The 18,828-nt window shown below is 36.3% G+C and overlaps 1 protein-coding gene across 2 annotated transcripts in view; it reads left to right on the top strand.

Annotated features, from left to right (window-relative positions):
* Positions 1-18,828, top strand: part of LOC149798881 (importin subunit alpha-4-like) — a 61,591-nt gene that overhangs the window by 16,690 nt on the left and 26,073 nt on the right. For both annotated transcript variants that reach the window (XM_089957799.1, XM_089957798.1), the window contains exons 3-6: positions 310-473; positions 8,847-8,942; positions 10,293-10,378; positions 15,290-15,376. In XM_089957799.1, the coding sequence (XP_089813925.1) occupies positions 310-473; positions 8,847-8,942; positions 10,293-10,378; positions 15,290-15,376 (433 nt within the window). The remainder of the gene's footprint in view (positions 1-309; positions 474-8,846; positions 8,943-10,292; positions 10,379-15,289; positions 15,377-18,828) is intronic.

Genomic DNA, 18,828 nt, shown 5'->3' with positions numbered 1-18,828 from the left:
CTTGATTCCTTATTTGGAGTTTCCTAAACCCTCTTTTGTTTTGAATCACTATAAAAATTTGTTTCTTGATGGTTGCTATAGACAATGAATTTAAAGACAATGTACAGTGCTCTCAAGGGTGGAGGGAGGGGGCCCTTACAAATCAGAAGCATTTCTTAGAATTTATCAGAGAAGGAGAACCCTATATAAATCACCAGCATTCCATGAAATTGAATTACTGATCACAAAAACTGTAACTGCTAAATCAGAATTTTTTTTACCTGCAGAAATAAATGAATTCAGCATACATTTATTCATATACTTTTACAGACCAAGAGAGATGAACACATTTTGAAGCGAAGAAATGTCCCAACACAAGACAGCACAGACTCTGATGACAGTGAGAAGCCAACTAGCCAGTCACTTCAGTCTATTGTACAAAATGCCTACAGCACAGAACCCAATATCCAGCTCAGTGCTGTTCAGGCTGCCAGGTAACAACACAGCCTTATGACTTGTTTGTAATTGTTTTACTGAACTACTGTGAGGAAAAAAAATTCAGTTGTTTGCCAAAGAAAGTAAATTTTTTTTTTCAAGCAGCAGATATGGCAAATTCATTTGCCATCACATGGTATTTAAACTAAAATTCAATGACATTAGATGTTAATTGGATCAACATGTAAATTATTCGTTCCATATGTTAGTTAGCACACGACTCTTGTAAACAGTATTCTGGTTGGTCAAAGGTTTAAATTCATCTGATGAATCTTCCTGTAATGGAAACTGATGGCAATGGAAAGAAGAAGCATGCTTGCAAAACATGGTGTCCCGAGTTGTTGAGAAAGACCATGTCACAAAAAGTTTAGATAAAGGTTTTAAAAAGATGTATGTAAATGGGAATGTCTGGAGCGAAAAGTTGACGGAAATTTAGTTGGTCAGTTTTTAAGAAAATTGAACGCTAGAGGACTGGCATTTTGTGACCTCTCAATAAAGATCTGAATTACGGTAATTGCGGTTGGAAGAGTTTGGAACAGCACCTGTAAAAGAAGCTGCATACAGAAAAATTGAAGCTCAGAAGGCATCTGGGGAAAGTGCAGTTAATTACTCTAAGAAGAAAGATTTCATGAATGAGCGAACAGATGTAGCCCTCTATCAGAATATGCACACTGCATGTCACCAATTCAAGCAACAGCTTGAAAAAGGCTCTCATTGAGAAGGAGAAGAAACAATTGCACATTGAGCCAAAAAAGTAAGTGGTGACAAAAAGAAAGGCTAAAGAAATCTTTGCCAAACCTGCAAAAGGAGCTCGACTGGCATATCAACAGGTTGTGCCCATTGGAGAAAAAGATAAATGAATGTATGGGATTATTTGTTTATAGTTGATGTACTTGGTGTTCATTTGACAGATTTGTTATGAAAAGAGAGAAGTATAATATATTTGCTGCAAAAATTGACAAATTATTTTGACTTAATAACGATGTGAACACTGACATGCACATGAAATAACTCAAGCATCAATAGTATTGGAGAACAAATTCATGTGAGAATAAATATTATGAAATTATTCAAGAGGAACATTTTTGGCAAGTTTGTTAGTTTTTCAGATGATTATTTTGTTACATATTATGATCATACATTGCACCAGGGGCAGTTTTTTATGATTGTAAAATGCATTTTGGTCAGAAGCCTTTGGCTCCCAGGAACCCCGGATCGGGGACACTGGCCCACGAGACCCTGTTGGGGGATGACCCCCCAAAACCCCCTTTCACATTTTCATCTTTTTTTGTGGAATACCAAAATCATATCTGCTATAAACAAAAAAACAAAGGTTCGAGCTAAAAATCTTCACTGTTGCTGATTAACATAAAATTATGGTTTGGTTTAACTATTTAAACGGCTAGATTACAATTCTCCCAAACAGGAAAACATGCGCATATCAGTTTCATATGCTAAAGTTATCATACTGCATAGGGTTACAACTGAGTGTGGAACCTGGAGCTGACCTGATGTGACCTGTAACTGTCATCTCATTTGTAGCAACAGGATGTTAGAACTGTATGATCACCCCACCCAAGAAAGAGGCAGAAAATAAATGTCTGATTTTAAAGTGATTCTCATATGAGAAACTATTATTTTATGTACATCTTTGTCATGCAATGAAGCAAAAATTTCCATTTGCTCAGTTGTATGCCTTGCTTTGTTTCAAAATCTGTCACTGTTTGTCTGAAAATGGTGTCCAAGGCAAAAATGTTAAAATAGATCCGAAACAAATGAAAAATATTAAAATAGATCTGAAACAAACGAAATGATCTTTTGGACCGCATTTATTGAATCAGTGAAGCCAAAGCTGAGGTAATGATTACTTGTACAATAAAACATAATTTGTGCAGCAATGGCTGAAAAGACACTGGCTGCATTTTTAAAAAGAAGTTAAGTCAGGTGAAGAATGTGACAGTGAAGACACCTTTGTTTTGCCATATATGTACAGAGGCTAAAAAAACCTCCATGACAAATGTGCCAGAAAAACCCAATAACTTTCAGAACAGTACACTGGCAAGGCATGTTGGGTTGCCAGAACACAAACTGCTGATTGAAGGTCCACAACACCAGGCAGATTTGAATGCAGGTTTACAAAAACATTCTAAACAAGACAGTAGTGAAAGTGCTACTTAAGTGTGTACATTGGCTGAGTGTAGAAGACATCCCTTTTTTAAATACAAATCTCTTCTTAATTTAATACATGACTTAATGGCTGAAGAAATTGATGCCATTGGCATTTTGAAGAATTCTGCCAATCAGTATGACTTGGCTGCTACCTGTTCAGAGTTACTGGAGAACCAATCAAACGTTGAGGATAGTCTTATACGTGACCTGCAAAATTTGTCATTTGTGACAGCAATGGCCGATGAAAACACTGACATAACCAGCAATAAACGTCTTGTCATATATGCTCAGATTACTTCTGGTGACATGAAACCATCCAGATGATTTTTAACAAACATAGAATGTTCAGATGCTTCTGGCAAGGGAATTGCCTTACTGGCTTTTGTTACATTATATAACTAATATTTTTGTTATGTATTCAAAGAATATAATTATTTTTTAAGAACTACTGAAAACCGATCATGAGCTTAAATAAAACTCTGTTTGGATTTCAACTCACTGTTTTTTGCCTTTGAGTCAAACAACTTACATGAAGCCATTTATAGATAAAACACTGCAATGCAATACACTTCTTCTGCCTCTACTCCTTCTAGATGGGTGGTCAGGAGGTACCAGTCTTGACAAATTGGCTGGTTGTGCCAAGTCCTAGGAGGTCTTAATTTACTTGCTCACTTTCTCTTTCTCCATGCATCTCTCTTGATACCACCATTACCCCTAAAGTCTACCCCTTTAGTTTTCCTTTCTCCTACTCATAGAAGACTTCCTTGAAGGTGGTGGCTTAATGGGTCATTTGGGAGGTATCTTACCTACTGAGCATACCACCGGTGCATCCCTGGCACTTTGAAACAACTAAAAAACAAACACTGGAAAATCAAAACAAAAAAAATTAGCTAAAGAGAGCAAAAACTATTTCAGACTCTGAGGATGAGCCATGTGGGATGGAATCTTTTCCTTGCTTCATGGTCGTCCAGTCCAAATATGAAGCTAAACCACTTGCCGCACTTTCATCATTTATTGTCAGAATGACTATTTTTGGATTAGTCGATACACCCAAAAGTGTTTTTAAAAAAAGTGAAATCAGTTGGTCTACTTGTAGTATGTGAAAGTAAAGCAAATACTGAAAATATCCAAAAAATGAGGACATTTCATGATATTCCAGTAACCTCTCTTGCACACACATCACTAGATACATCCAAAGGCATCGTTCATTGCCGTGACTTGGCTGGAGTCAGCGACACAGAAATCATCGAAGGGATGGAAAATGAAGGTGTCACTGCTGTCCGTAGAATTCATATAAATGTAACAACAATCTGCAGGACACCCTTATACTCGCCTTCAACAAACCAACATTACCTACAGTGGTCAAAGTTGGATTTTTACAAGTCAGGGTTGAAATATACATATCAAATCCACTTTGATGCTTCAGAGGTTAAAAATATGGCAATCATGAAGACAGAGTATGTGGCTGATGTGGAGACCCTTCTCATCAGGAATCAGTTGCATCATCTTTGGAGAGGAGCACAACGTGAATTCAAAGGATTGTGACACCTGGAACCAGGAGAAGGAAATACAGAGGGTTAAGTATACCTCCAACATCCCCTATCCAGAGGCCAGAACTCTTATACAAGCTAGAACTTCGCTCCCCAGCCAAGCCTTCTCATCTGTAGTGAAAAACAATCCAAAAACAATGAAAGATGCCCAAACCCAAACAAGCCCACCGTAATCACCATCCAGCTCAAACATTCCACATTACAAACCTCTGAAAATCTCTTTATCGACTCAAACAACCTTCAACAACACTCCACCATCAAAATCACCAAAGTAATATAAAAAAAGGTTGCAATGACCCCATAAAGCTGAACAACAGGTTTGGCAACTTTGAGGACATGGGTGCAGAAGAAACTGCTCCAGACCTACAACCACAACATTAATCCAGTTCTTCCTCCAGAGAAATAAGAATTTTGCAGCGAAAGGTCTTACCTAATTACATCAACTCCGCTTTAAAAATCCATAATGAAGAACACCACCATAAAATGCAATTGCTGAGGACTTAAAACCAACTAAAATGACATTCTTCTACTTTTAAACAAAAATGATCCTGCAGCACTATTTTTGAAAGATAAAAACAACATTATTCTTAATAACTAATCCCTTTTTAACAACGACTCCAAAAATGGTGACAGGGCCTTGGGAGGAGTTTCCGTTGTTGTAAACATTATGGTTCCTCATAGCGTCATTCCCTTAAACACAGATTTACAAGCCATTGCTGTAAGCGTCACACTACATCAAGTGATTTCCTTTTGCTCTGTTTATATACTACCAAATACCAACCTACTACCAAATGACTTAGACAACCTTGTTCGGCAGCTGCCCATCCCATATGTTCTACTTGATGATTTTAATGCCCATAACATTTTATGCAGATCGAACTACATAAGTGACAGTGGCATAAAAGTAGATTTCATTTCTAAACACAACTTGTGTCTATATAACACCAAATCACCACCATTTTTACACCCAAGAACAGGTACATACACGTGTATTGATCTGACAGTTTGTTCTCATTCTCTGCTTTTGGATTGTAATTGGAAGGTCGCTGATGAGCTTCACAGCAGTGACCACTTTCTTTTAAGAACACCAACATTACAATCGATGAAGCAATTCCACAATGGAATTTAAAGATGGCCGAATGGGCCAAGTTTGAAACACTTTGTACAACTAGGCTTAACAGGGATGCCGTTTTAAACAACAGTGACCATATTGAGTATTTTACTTCTGTTTTAGTCAAGATTACAGATTACAGAAGAATCCATTCCCAAGTCCTCACCGAACTGTGGTTCACCAAAGAATGTTAAGAAGCCATTTGACAATGCCGAGAAGCACTGAGAAAATTTAATAATTGTCCAATGCCTGAAAATTTAACTTAGTACCATCTTGTTCAGACCAAAGCTCGCTGCACAATTAAAGAAAGTAAAAGAGCATCATGGAAAAAATAACTTTAAATTCTAGTTCCTCTTTTAAGAAAGTTTGGGACACAATCTACAAAATAAATGGAAAGGGAAAACAATTCTTTCTGACATCAGAAATGAAACAATTTCAATTCCAAACATGACATAGTTAATATACTTGCTGTTAGTTTCTCTAAAAATTCCTTGTCATCTAATTATTCAGAACCCTTCTGAAGATTAAAAAATCAAAAAGAAAAGACAGTGAAATTCACATTGAATAACTCACTTTTGGAGCTTATGGAAGCTTTGAACAAGGCCAGTGATAGATATCTGCTGGGTTTGACGAAATACATAACCATGTATTGAAACACCTGCCAGAACCATCACTGACAGTTCTTCTGGAAATCTTCAAATGGTTTATGGATTACTGGCAATGTACCAAAAATTTGGAAAGAAGCAACAGTAATATCAATTCCCAAATCAGGTAAAGATAGCACAGATCCTACCAACTATTGTCCCATTGCTCTGATGAGCTGTGTGTGCAAAATAATGAATGAATGATCAATTCTCGGTTTGTATGGTACTTGGAGACTACTAATCACCTTTCAAAGTGGGTTTCATTATGGCTGTAGCACCAAAGATCATCTGGTTAGACTGGAACATTTATTCGTGATGCATTTATCAAGACAACATTTAGTAGAGGTTTTCTTTAATTTAAAAAAGGCCTTGTCACGACGTGGAAATATGGGATATTGTATGACCTGCACAATCTGGGTCTAAAAGGCCGTCTGCCCTCTTTCATATCGAACGTTCTCTCAGTGAATTCAAGGTACGAGTGGGTTCAACCCTCTCTGATATGTACGAGCAAGAGATGGGTGTGCCCCAGGGCAGGATTTTATCTGGCGCTTTTCAATATCAAAATCAATAACATTACCAAGTGTTTGGCTCCTGGTGTGGATTGCTCACTATATGTTGATGATTTTCTAATATGTTATCGATCGAAGGACATGCATACAGTTGAAAGACAACTACAACAAAATATAAACAAAATTCAAAATTGGGCCAATGCTAACGGTTTCAAATTCTCAAAATCACTAATGCTATGTATGCATTTCTGTCAGCTACAAAGACATCAGGATGAATCTAAACTTGCACTGGATGGAACACCTATTACAGTTGTTGAGAAAACAAAGTTTTTAGGAATTATCTTCGACCGAAAACTGACTTTTATTCCACACATAAAGAACTTGAAAGCTAAATGCTTGAAATCTTTAGATTTACTTAAAGTAGTAGCGCACGCTGACTGGGTTCCGATAAAAAGTCATCAGTTTATATTGAACGTTTATTCACTCCAAACTGGACTATGGTTGCATGGTTTATGGTTCAGCTAGAAAGTCATACTTTAAGATGCTTGACCCAATTCATCATCAAGGAATAAGACTCGCTCTTGGATTATTTAAGACATCCACATGTGAAAGCCTTCCTAAAGTGAACAAGCCACTTTACCGCCTTGTTGAGAAATGCTTTCCATACACTATGCTCTCAAATTAAAATCAAACCCTTGGAGTTTTGCTTTTTTTGGCTGTTTTTCAATCCAAATACAACACTTGATACAAAAAATAAACCAAACATCATACCTTCCTTTGGCATTAGAATATCATCTAGACTTGATGGTATAAATATTGTTCTTTCTAAACTAAAGAAAACATCCTCCATCTCCAAAACACCTCCCTGGCTACTTAAGCAACCAAAAGTACTTGTTAAGCTACACGATGGAAAAAAATCGGATACAAACTCTTCCATCTTCCACAACTCTTATCATGAACTCCTCACCGAATTTAAAAACTACACAAGAATTTACACTGATGGATCAAAAGAAGACGAAAAGGCTACTGCAGCCTTCGTTAGTGGAAAACACACAACAAAGTTCGCTTACCAAATGGTAAGGTATTTTTGTCAGCCAAAAACTGAAAAACCCATTATTAATCAATATTCTCATCAAAATTATTGAGCTGAGTATCTTCCACAATATTGTATATTGTTGGTTACCCAGCCGTATTGGTGTCAAAGGTAATGAAAAAGCATATCGCACTGCTAAAATAGACCCAATCCATAGAACCATATGATTTTAAAATAACCTAATGGTGCTGATGTGCTGTAAAAATACAATCAATCAATCATTTCTTTCTTTGCATTGCAGCAGAAAAATGTTTCTTTCAGCAGAGCTTCAGATAATGCACAAATGTGCATCCCTGATTCAAGGAAATTAAAAATGATGCATTAAAACCCCAGCCCAAGTGTTCTGTAGAACGCAATAAAAATTGCTGACCAAGTCGATTTCCAGCTTATAGAAAAGGTCGAGGTTGATAAGCAAGGCGCTTTACGGTGTGACTTCTGGATGTTATACATGGGAATATGTTAGAGCAGATGCATCTTTGCAAATTTCAAAACATGTCAGATCAGGAAAAGATAAATAAACACCATTTTACAAACTTTAAAAGAAGAATATGAGAGTACTGTAATGCAACACTCAGGATTGAGCACATGAATACTCATTGCAAAATTTTTAATTAAATTCACAGTCATCCATTTCTGTAATTAAGACGCCTTGCCCGACATTTTTGTTTTGGAGGGCGTAACATATTACTGTCTAAATAAGGGCCTTGTAGTGTGTTCCCAAATCAACTGACAGGATATCAATTTTAATACATGAATATTTAAAGAATTACAAATAAGTAAAACTGACAAGGTTTCGTGTCTCTCTATTCCTGGCATTTTAATGGACATTTATCCACTTCATGTATTTCCAAAATGCTTCTCGGAGGGGACTGCAACTTTTGCTGGTGGAACTCGTATTTTCACCAAAAATTCAAATGAGACCTCTCTCACACACAAACACACACACACAACTTACTGTATAAACTATAAAGTGTGACCCTTTAACATCTTGTAAGGACCCTATAAAATTAAAATGTGGGGGTCCTTGGGACTCGTAAAATATTAATTTAATGAAAGCCCTGCTTTCATGTAAACATTTTTAACTTCTATCAGATCATTATTTATTATCTGATAATACTACCCATTTCATCCATGTTTGATTCTGTATAGGACAGTGTATATTTTTCATAGTAACTTCATTAGAATATTTTCACATTTCTTGATTTGGATTATAATACAATTTTTTTTAGAGGACATCAGGTTCTAGCATACTTGTATAAATTGTTAAAAAGAATATTTTTACATTAAATTTTCCAGAAAATTACTGTCGAGTGATAGAAATCCTCCTATTGATGACTTGATTTCCTCGGGCATTCTTCCTATCCTGGTGGACTGTTTAATGAAGGATGATAAGTATGTATTTACCATTTTTGCATGTAATAGGTTCATAGTTGATGAGAGTTGGTCTGTGCTAAACTTGTTCATAATTAAATATTTTCAGTTAAACAAATAAGTAGTGATATTATCATTTAACACCATTGTGAATGTTTTGTATTCAGATTTGTGTAACGTTGGTATCAACAAAATTGTTGATCAGCTATATCATGCCGACCTAACATGCATGCACACGCACATATACACAGAAAATGCACCCAATCCTTCTCCCATTGCTTGCATAAACCATTTTCAGTTCACTGCCATACACAGTGCTAATACAGAGTATCATCAGTGCCATAAACAGTTATGTCCCTTGCATTAGTACCTGTTACTCAGTTGTGTCCTTAGCATTACTACCTGTTACTCAGAAGTGTCTTTGGCATTAGTACCTGTTACTTAGTTATGTCCCTTGCATTAGTACCTGTTATTCAGCTGTGTCCTTAACATTACTAACTGTTACTCAAAAGTATCTTTGGCATTAGTACCTGTCAGTCGATGCATGTTTGCCAAATATAAATAGTACGTCTTCGGGGAACAATCATTGGGGAGAAAAAAGAAATGGTCTGTTATTATCTTGAGAGTATTGTTAATAATGGTAACATCATAATACAACTTAAGGCTTATTTTGACTTTACTATAAATAAGAACACTAATAGAAATTTAGAAAAGTCGTCTTCATTGCTGGATAAATTTTATAAAACCCTAGCTGACTGGAATATTGAACTTCCCTTTCGAGGGGTATCTAACTTAATATCAAAATGAAAGTTACAAAAATAATAAGCTTAATTAAATGTGGGATTTTTTAAAATAAAACGTGTTCCATTAAATTACCTACAGATTAGTTTGTTTTCTTTTATCATTTTATAAGTCTTTGGTACGACTTATAAAAATGGTACCAACAGCTCCCTTGCTTGGCACTCAGCATTAAGAGATTTGTTAGGAATTGGTCAGCTGGGTCTCAGGATAATGTCTCTGGGTAGGACATGGTGCCTCATGTCTTCGGTATGATGCTCAGTGTGCTAGACATCACTATTAAATGCCTAGCTGCAGGATTTGTAGTGATATGACTCAAATAGACTTTATGTTGTATCCAACTGCAAATATCATAGATCCTGGTCTGGTGTCACATTATATACCATCAGATAAGAGTCTGTGTTCTTTGTTCCACTGATCATTCCTAACAACCTGCATGGACCCAGATATGCCAGTCCTGCAATGGCAGATCTGGATCTCGACAATTTGTAGCTAGACTCTACTTATAAGTTAGTTTATATGATAATTGTCACTTACAAAAAAGTAGTATCAAGGATTGTTTTTCTGTTGCAGTCCCTCTCTCCAGTTTGAGGCTGCCTGGGCCTTAACAAACATTGCATCTGGAACGTCACAACAAACACAAGCAGTGGTAAATGCTGGTAAGTATTGGGTATTTTTGTGTGCATTTAATGGAGTAATTGTAAACAATTTTTTGCCTCACTGGCATAAAAAATATACTGCATGTACTCTCTTGTAAGTTTAGCCCAGCTGCAATAACAAAGGTCTGGCATCACATAATGTGCTGGCAGATTTGGGTATATCCACTGTGTTGGTGGTATTCAGTAGAAGAAACAACATAGACCATGATCTGCAGATTTATATCCAATAAAAATAACTGAACGAGTGTAAAGCAGTGTTTATTTCAAATGTACAGCCATATTTCCTGTTGAAGTCTCACTACAGATGCTTTTTGGGGACTGAGTGGCTGAGTGGTCTAAAGCGCTCTCTGTTATGGATCACTGCCATCTCACCACTGCCTGCGTGGGTTCGAGTCTCGGATTCAGTCAATGTGGGTATGTGAGAAAGCTTGCCAGTAGCTTCTTGTGGGTCGGTGGTTCTTTCTGGGGGATTTCCTGGGTTCTTCCTCCACTATTAATACTGGCCGCCATGTATAGCCTATCGTGTGCTGAAAAATGGCGTTAAACCCTACAACAACAACAACAACAACAAATGCTTTTTTCTTGCTTCGTAACAGTCATTTGATTTTGCCTATCTTCAACATATGTACTGCTGTAAAGCAGACTTGATTTTTCTCCATTTTAAAGTGGGATTCTGCTTTTCTTCTGGCTAGAATCGGATTTTTCTATCATCTCCAATCGGGGTTTTTTAAAACGGTCTTACAGGTACCATTCCGCAATGACCCTTGTAAATTATTGTTTCCATATATTAGTTAGCACACAACTCTTGTAAAGAGTATTCAGATTGGCCAAAGGTTTACATTCATCCAATGAATCTTCATGTAATGAAAACTGATGGCAGTGGAAAGAAGAAGCATGCTTTCCAAACATGGCATCCCGAGTTGTTGAGGGAGAGCGTGACACAAAAAATTAGATAAAGGAAACATGTGGAAATGGGAATTGCTGGAGCAAAAAGTTGACGGAAATTTAGTAGGTCAATTTATAAGAAATCTGAATGCTAGAGGACTGGCATTTGTGACCTCTGCAGGAAAGATCTTCAGTTATGGTAATTGCAGTTGGAAGAGCTCCTTATTGCAATTTAATATTGCAGTTTAACAATATAAATCCTTCATTTGTATTTGATTTAATTTAATAGTTTGACATTTTTTTATTATTTTATTACATGCTATTGTAATGTAACTACAAAAGAAGCTGCACATGGAAAAATCAAAGCATCTGGAAAGTGTAGTTAATTACTATAAGAAGAAAGATTTCTTGCATGAGAGAACATGTCGCCAAAACAAGCACCAGCTTCAAAGGAAAAAGGCTCACATTGAGAAGGAAAAGAAACGATTGCACATTGAGCCCAAAAAGGCGGTGGTGACATAAAGGAAAGCTATAGAAATCTTTGTCAAAGCCACAAAAAGAACTCGACTGGCATATCAGCAGGTTGTGTCCATTGGAGAAATATGGGTTATATGGTCTTTCTAAAACGTAAACAAGGGCATCACGTGATCATCTTCTGGAAGGTTATAGAAGCAGGTACTTGTTACAGATCACGTTTACCCAGTGTGACCCTGGCGAAAACCAATCATTTTACTCTAAGAAATAAAAAATAAAAAATTGTTTGCATCTTAATTTAAAATAAAATAGAACTTGTTTATGATGGTTGCTACAAATTTTGAAACAAGGTCAGGATTTAGATCAACATCTGGTGTTTATAAACTAACAGTCAAGGTCAAACTATTTTCTGAAAAAAGTATCATCTCTAGTGAATAAATTTATATTACAATATCATGTAATGAAAAATAAAAATAAAACGGCAAACAATTAAATTGAAATAAATATATATTAAATCAGATTAAAGTAAATCAAATATATATAACACCTTGTTAGGAGTATAACTTTAGAACCAGTGAAGATATTTTACTAAACATTTGCCTCTTTCTCTCTCTCTCTCTCTCTCTCTCTCTCTCTCTCTCTCTCTCTCTCTCTCATTCTTTGGCTTGAATCCTGGTCTGGGGGATAACTTTTGAATCACTGAAAATAATATTTTAACAATTCCTTAGCCAGTTATGTAGAATGACGATGTGTTGCATACCATGCCTACTTGAAGCTCAAGGTCATGGGGAATTTAATTTTGTATCCATGTATGCAATATATCTTTTGAACCACTGAGGAGACTTTGATGAAGCCTTGTGTAAGCATACATCATGGCCATATAACATGTTGTGTAACATAACTACATCTCAGGTCAAGGTGACAGCGAAGGAAAATATCATTCTGTGACTTTTGTCCTTTGTTGATTTTTGAACCACTGAAGCAGCTTTAAACTTCATCCAAGTATGTACAGTAACACCTGTTGTGAGAGATTGCCCCTTCTGCCAACAAAAAAAAGGTCTCAAAAGACAAGTGGTCTCATAACAGGTTTGTACAAAAAGACCAGTTTCCAAGGTTTTGTTTCAGAACATTCTGTTCTTTATTAAAAGTTCTTGCTTGAAATATTGTATGCATTTATATAGCAATAAAGATATACTTCTATCACAGGGTTCTTAACAGTCTTTGAAGGTCTTGGAAAGTTTGGGAAAAATGAGGTAACATTTTCAAGGCCTTGAAAGTTTGGAAAAATTGAGCAGATTACCCTGAGGTCTTTAAAAGTCTTTGAAAATTGAAATAAACCCAAACATTTTTAAGGCAGCAACTATAGTAATGCATTTAAAGCAGTGCGGATGTCTGTTAAGAGAATAATTTATTTGTATTAAATCTGATGCATAAGTTACATATTTATGAAATAACAATGAATTTAAACCTGATCATTTATAAGCAGTTTTAGGAAATTATTTATAGCGAATTTCATCATTAAACAATATTGTAGTATTTTGCATTCATTGTTTTCTCATATAACCTATATACAAAATTTTAGCAAAAATAGGTCTTGGAAATCTATGTTGGTTGTCTTTGAAAATTTGGGAAAAGACTTTGAATTTATCATTCACAATTCTGTATGAACCCTGTATCAGTAAACGTGAGATCACATTTACATTTGATGATCACATGGACATGTATTAGCATATGAAACATTTTTCTGATTTACTTCTCCTTTATAACACCCTAAATTTGTTTTACCGACATTTAAACTGATATTTTGCTAGCGGTCTGCTCTTTTTCACTTCTTTGCATTATTTTCTCGAGTGTTAAAATTTGTCTCATTTTAGTTGTAGGTTCTTCTATTGTTATAAAGGTACTAGGTGTTAACATCATTATTGCTTATTTGTTTAATCGACTGTAAAGACAGTTTTTATTGGGCTTTGGGAAAATATGAAAAATCTATATATGTGCATTGCACATCAAACAATTAATGAAATAAAAAGAGACAGTTATCTCATCCAGAAATAGAATTATTTACTCAGAAACAAAAGTCATTAGCTTAGTTCAAAGAAGAAACACAAGGATTAATTCCAAACAAAGCGCAACCCAGTCGCACCAACTTGAATCAATGTCGGCTTGGTGATTGGGATGTAATCACTGTAACATCGGGAAAACAATAAAAGAACATCACATAACACTATCAATTGAATCCTGCAAATGATTCTTACTTGTTGGTTTAATAGACAAAGACCTTATTCACCCCCAGGCAATATGGATTAACTCTAAAGACAAGCAATATATGCAACCACTACCTTAATTTTGGCACTATGGTAGCAATTCTTGACATGTACATTAGCCTGGTTTACGGATTATTCCATCTGACACTACATAGAAGCTGGTAGCCAGAATCCTTTTTTTAATTTGTTCTTTTCATGCATGTTTTTGATCAGGACAGTCTTTACTCTTCAAGCAGTCATTGTTACAAATGATCATGTAAAAGTCATTTGTGTCTGTCTCTGTTCTCGTTCATGAAACTGGATATTGGGTCCTACTTGTAGCTACGATAAGGCCAGGAACCAGGCTACACATATTCTACAGGTACATTAGTCTGGTTTAAAAAAAATATTAAACACTATAAGGATACCTACAAAATTTCAGATACTGGCAGCCAGCCTTTTTAAAACAAATTTTTTGTATATACAAGTTAGCAGTCGTTAGATTAAATAAAGGTTGGTGGAGATTAACCCCATTTTTGCAATGCAGTTGTTCATAACAGTGTTGCAATGCATATTTTACCAAGAGATCATGGTCGCTGGTCACGTTCAGCAGATGGGCACTGACAACAGCGTGTATATAATAAAATCGATCTGTTCATTACGATAGTGGTCAGAAATGACAGGTGGTCGCTCACAACAGTTTTTACTGTACTATGACTTGAATCACTCTCTGGACTATAACTTTGAACCACAGACAATATTTGAATGAAATTTAATGTTACATGTTTTGGCTGGACAATGTGTCATTTATCATGGCCATAGCCACCTGCAGTTGGTCAGTGTTACAGCAAGGAAAAATATTAAATGGAGATCACTGTTCATTTTTCGGTATGAAGATATTGTAATATAACTTAGGCCTGTTATTAAAGTCATCACAGCCTCCATCTTGGTATTTTTTTACAATTTGGGATAAGAGAATCTCCCAGAACTAGATACTTCTGACCCAGGAGTGAGCAAAAATTTCTGCAAAATTCATCATATTTTGTAAATGGGTGGGGTATTTTTATTCCCCCACCCCCTTTTTTAAAAAGCTTTAGTAGTCTTTGATGGGACGATAAACTTTATTGTTTGATCAACAGTTGAATAACTTAAAATAGATGTTAGTCATTCGTTGTATTTTATTAAAACAATAGTTATAAGAACAAAAGTTTGTGAAAATAAACCAGATTAAGCCCTTTATATAAGCAGATATGTTTGTATATGACTTATATCTGCGATAACTTGTAGTCTTATCTGCTATTTATTTCAGGTGCTGTTCCTCTCTTTTTACGTCTGCTACAGTCACCACATCAGAATGTACAAGAGCAGGCTGTATGGGCGCTTGGAAATATAATAGGTCAGTATATCTTTAGTCTGTATTTGTGTTCTTGCCATGATATTTGTTTCCAGTCCTAGAAATTTGGAGAATGCTACTAATTGTTGAACCCATATCAGTAACAAGTAGGACATAGGAGTCACTTTTCTGCCACCATTGGCATCAACAACATTTAGAGTTTTGTTAAAGTTTCATATTTGTTAAGCTTGTGTTCATTGTAAAGCGAGATACATCATATTTTCAACAGTCAAGTCAGTAGCTTCTATATGCCTTCTTTATGGTAGAACATATTGTTATGATATTGTCTATCAATGTTACCAGTTCTATTCTGTGAACAATAAATGGATTGTTCTCTGTCTACAGTCACCAAATTTTGTGGTTGGTTGTACTTTGGGTAAAGAAGAGCACAATGGATATTATGCTCGAAAGTCCAAAGGTCAAGTTCACTGGCTGAAAGAAGAGGTATGATATCAGTGCAGTAACTTTAGTTGTACACCAGATACCTATTCGTACACCATATACCTGGACCAAACTGTTGGCCAATTCTTCTGCCCTGTAACCCCCCTCTGCATTGGTTGTCCATGAGATAGAGATGATGGAAAGGGAAGATGGAGTCTGCTGATCAACCCACTTCTCACTTTCTCAAGCCCCTCTGAAGGGTGGGTGGGTATTCCTAGGGCTGCCATACCTGTCCTGCAAGTATATCCCTCTTCTTTTAAATTCATTACGATTCCAGTTAGCTCATTTCAGAGGTCTAGTTGGGAATCATTGAATATTGGTGGATCCTTTCCATAATAAAGGAGAGTTTTTGTTTGCATTTTCACAGAGCTCCTTCCTCTCAAAGAGTCCCATCTTGTTCAAAGACTCAAATATAACCATTTTAATGGAAGAGGTAAATGCACATCTTGAGAAGGCTGTGGTAGAGAGGGCACAAAACATTTGGTTGTCATCCTTAACTCCCAGATTTGACTCTAAGCAAATTCCTGTGCGAGGAACACATCAAAATGGAGACTTCATCATCAGCCTAGAGCTCCATCAGGCTCAGAGATGGGGCAGTTTCCATTGATATTCATTATGTATATTTCCACATCCCAATTTTCCTTCTTCCAAGAAATGCCTCCATTTTTTGCATGAGATGGGAGGTTCTTCAGTTCTGAGTGATGATGTTTGGTCTAGCCTGGGTCTTTACCACAGTGAAGTAGTCAAGTATCTGGGCATTCCCCTTTGATGACTGGCAGCTGCATGAACATGTGTACAAGGAAACACATTTATACAAGATACCCCTCTCTTTCTGCAGTAGCAAATTTTATGCACTTCTTCTTTTAGTAAAGGTCAGCCTCAGCATTCAGAGATTACAAGGCTATCGTTTCAGACACAGGTGAATTCTCCAATCTTGGTTCATTTCCTCCCTTTGTGAATCTCATTCTTTACTTAGAAGTGAAGAGACTAGTATTTCACTCTTTGATGCCAGCATGGAATCTTGTGTTTCGAGGGTTTTGGCAAACCCACTTAAGAATCTTCAAGTGATGCTTCATTTAAAAAATATACCTCTTAAACCTTTATTTCTTCTAGCTGTAACTACATGCCCTCTCAACAGAGAAGTGGTGTTGATGGTTCATTGTGAATTGTGACTTTTTCCTATCTGAATACCTGTTATATTCCCAGACAGTCTTGGATCTTTTTTAGAGTCTGAGAGTGTGGTATGAGGTCCCACAGAGTTCAGCATATAAAATCAAATAAAGCAGCAGCATCCAGTTGAGACTGTACTAATCTTTTCATATAAGCCTGGAGAAAATGACTGGAAATTCAAATCTGAATTGAAGAAAGTAACATGTTTTCTTCAATGTAGTCAATACACTTACATACAAAAAAAAATAGTTGGTTGACTTTGCATTGTCTGCTATCATCACCACACACATACAGATATGTGCATAGTCACACCCGCATTGACATTAAATGTAAAGAAATGCACCACATTTCTGTCCTTAAAATCCTTTGGATGGTGGAATACAATCTTAATTAGAGGCTCTGTTCACATTTGCACTTGTTACAGGGCCTATCTTGCATTATGCCACTAATAATCGGCTCTTTCCACATTAATTTCTGTCAGAATTGTAGATTTGGTAAAGCTGAAACTCTCTGTGCAGATCATCAGTGTTGATTCCTTCCATTCAGTTGGAGATAAAGGCCAAGTCCTTAAAAGATAATACAGACTGTTTAGATGCATTTGCAACACTTGCATGAATAAGTCATCCTTTAGTGGCCAACTTTTGTTTCCATCCCTTCGGAGAGTACTGCTATTAATACTTTTAATCCTGCACAGCAGCAGCAATGCTTAGAGGGCATTCTCAATGATCAGAAAAAACAGAACCAGCCAAAGAGCCAGCCTGTCAGCATCAACCCTGGAAGCTATTCTTGTTAGCAAATTTGGCGCCCAAGGACAAGTAAATGATGAACTTTTGCAAAAATGCAAATCTGCAACATACAGTGGACTGAAATAACAAAAATAGACATCTTTATCATGATATATACACCTTACTTTTGTACGTTCTGATTCTTTACCCTGCCTTCTGATTTTTAATGGTGATTTGGGGGCAAATTCCTGATTTTGATTTTTTCAATGTTGGCAGGTCTGTATAAGATATTCCTTTCACATTAGGCACTGATCATTTCACGAGTTGGGCAGACAAGATTTTTCTCCGTTTTAAAGCGGAGTTCCGCTTTTCCCCTGACTTAAATCAGACTTTTCTTGATATAGTCTCTTTTTTTATATCATTTCTTAACAAGTTTTTAAAAAACAGTCTGTCTGGTCCCTTTTGGCAATGACCCTTGTAAATTATTCCTTCTTTATATTAGTTAACACATGGCTCTTGTAAAGAGTATTCTGATTGGTCAAAAGTTACATTTGTCCAATGAATCTTCGTGTAATGGAAATTGATGGCAGTGGAAAGAAGGATGCTTGCCAAACATGGCATCCTGAGTTGTTGAGAGAGACCATGACATGAAAAGTTTAGATAAAGGAAACATATGAAAATGGGAATGGCTGGAGTGAAAAGTTGACGGAAATTTAGTTGGTCAGTTTATAAGAAAATTGAACGCTAGAGGACTGGCATTTTGTAACCTTGGCAAGAAAGATCTGAATTACGGTAATTGCAGTGGGAAGAGTTTCGAACAGCACCTGTAAAAGAAGCTGCGTACGGAAAAATTGAAGCTCAGGAGGCATCTGGAAAAGTGCAGTTAATTACTGTTAGAAGAAAGATTCTTGCATGAGAGAATAGATGTAGTCCTCTGTTAGAATATGTGCACTGTATGTTGCCAATACAAGCTCCAGCTTGAAAGGAAAAAGGCTCTCATTTAGAAGGAAAAGAAACAATTGCACGTTGAGCCAAAAAAGTAAGTGGTGACCAAAAGGAAGGCTAAAGAAATCTTTACCAAAGCCTCAAAAAGAGCTCGACTGGTATATCAACAGGTTG

The sequence above is a fragment of the Sinohyriopsis cumingii genome, chromosome 5 (genome assembly GCF_028554795.1).
Source record: "Sinohyriopsis cumingii isolate HCF-2022 chromosome 5, ASM2855479v2, whole genome shotgun sequence".
Taxonomy (NCBI): Eukaryota; Metazoa; Mollusca; class Bivalvia; order Unionida; family Unionidae; genus Sinohyriopsis; species Sinohyriopsis cumingii.
This window is presented reverse-complemented; position numbering and strand designations above follow the sequence as displayed.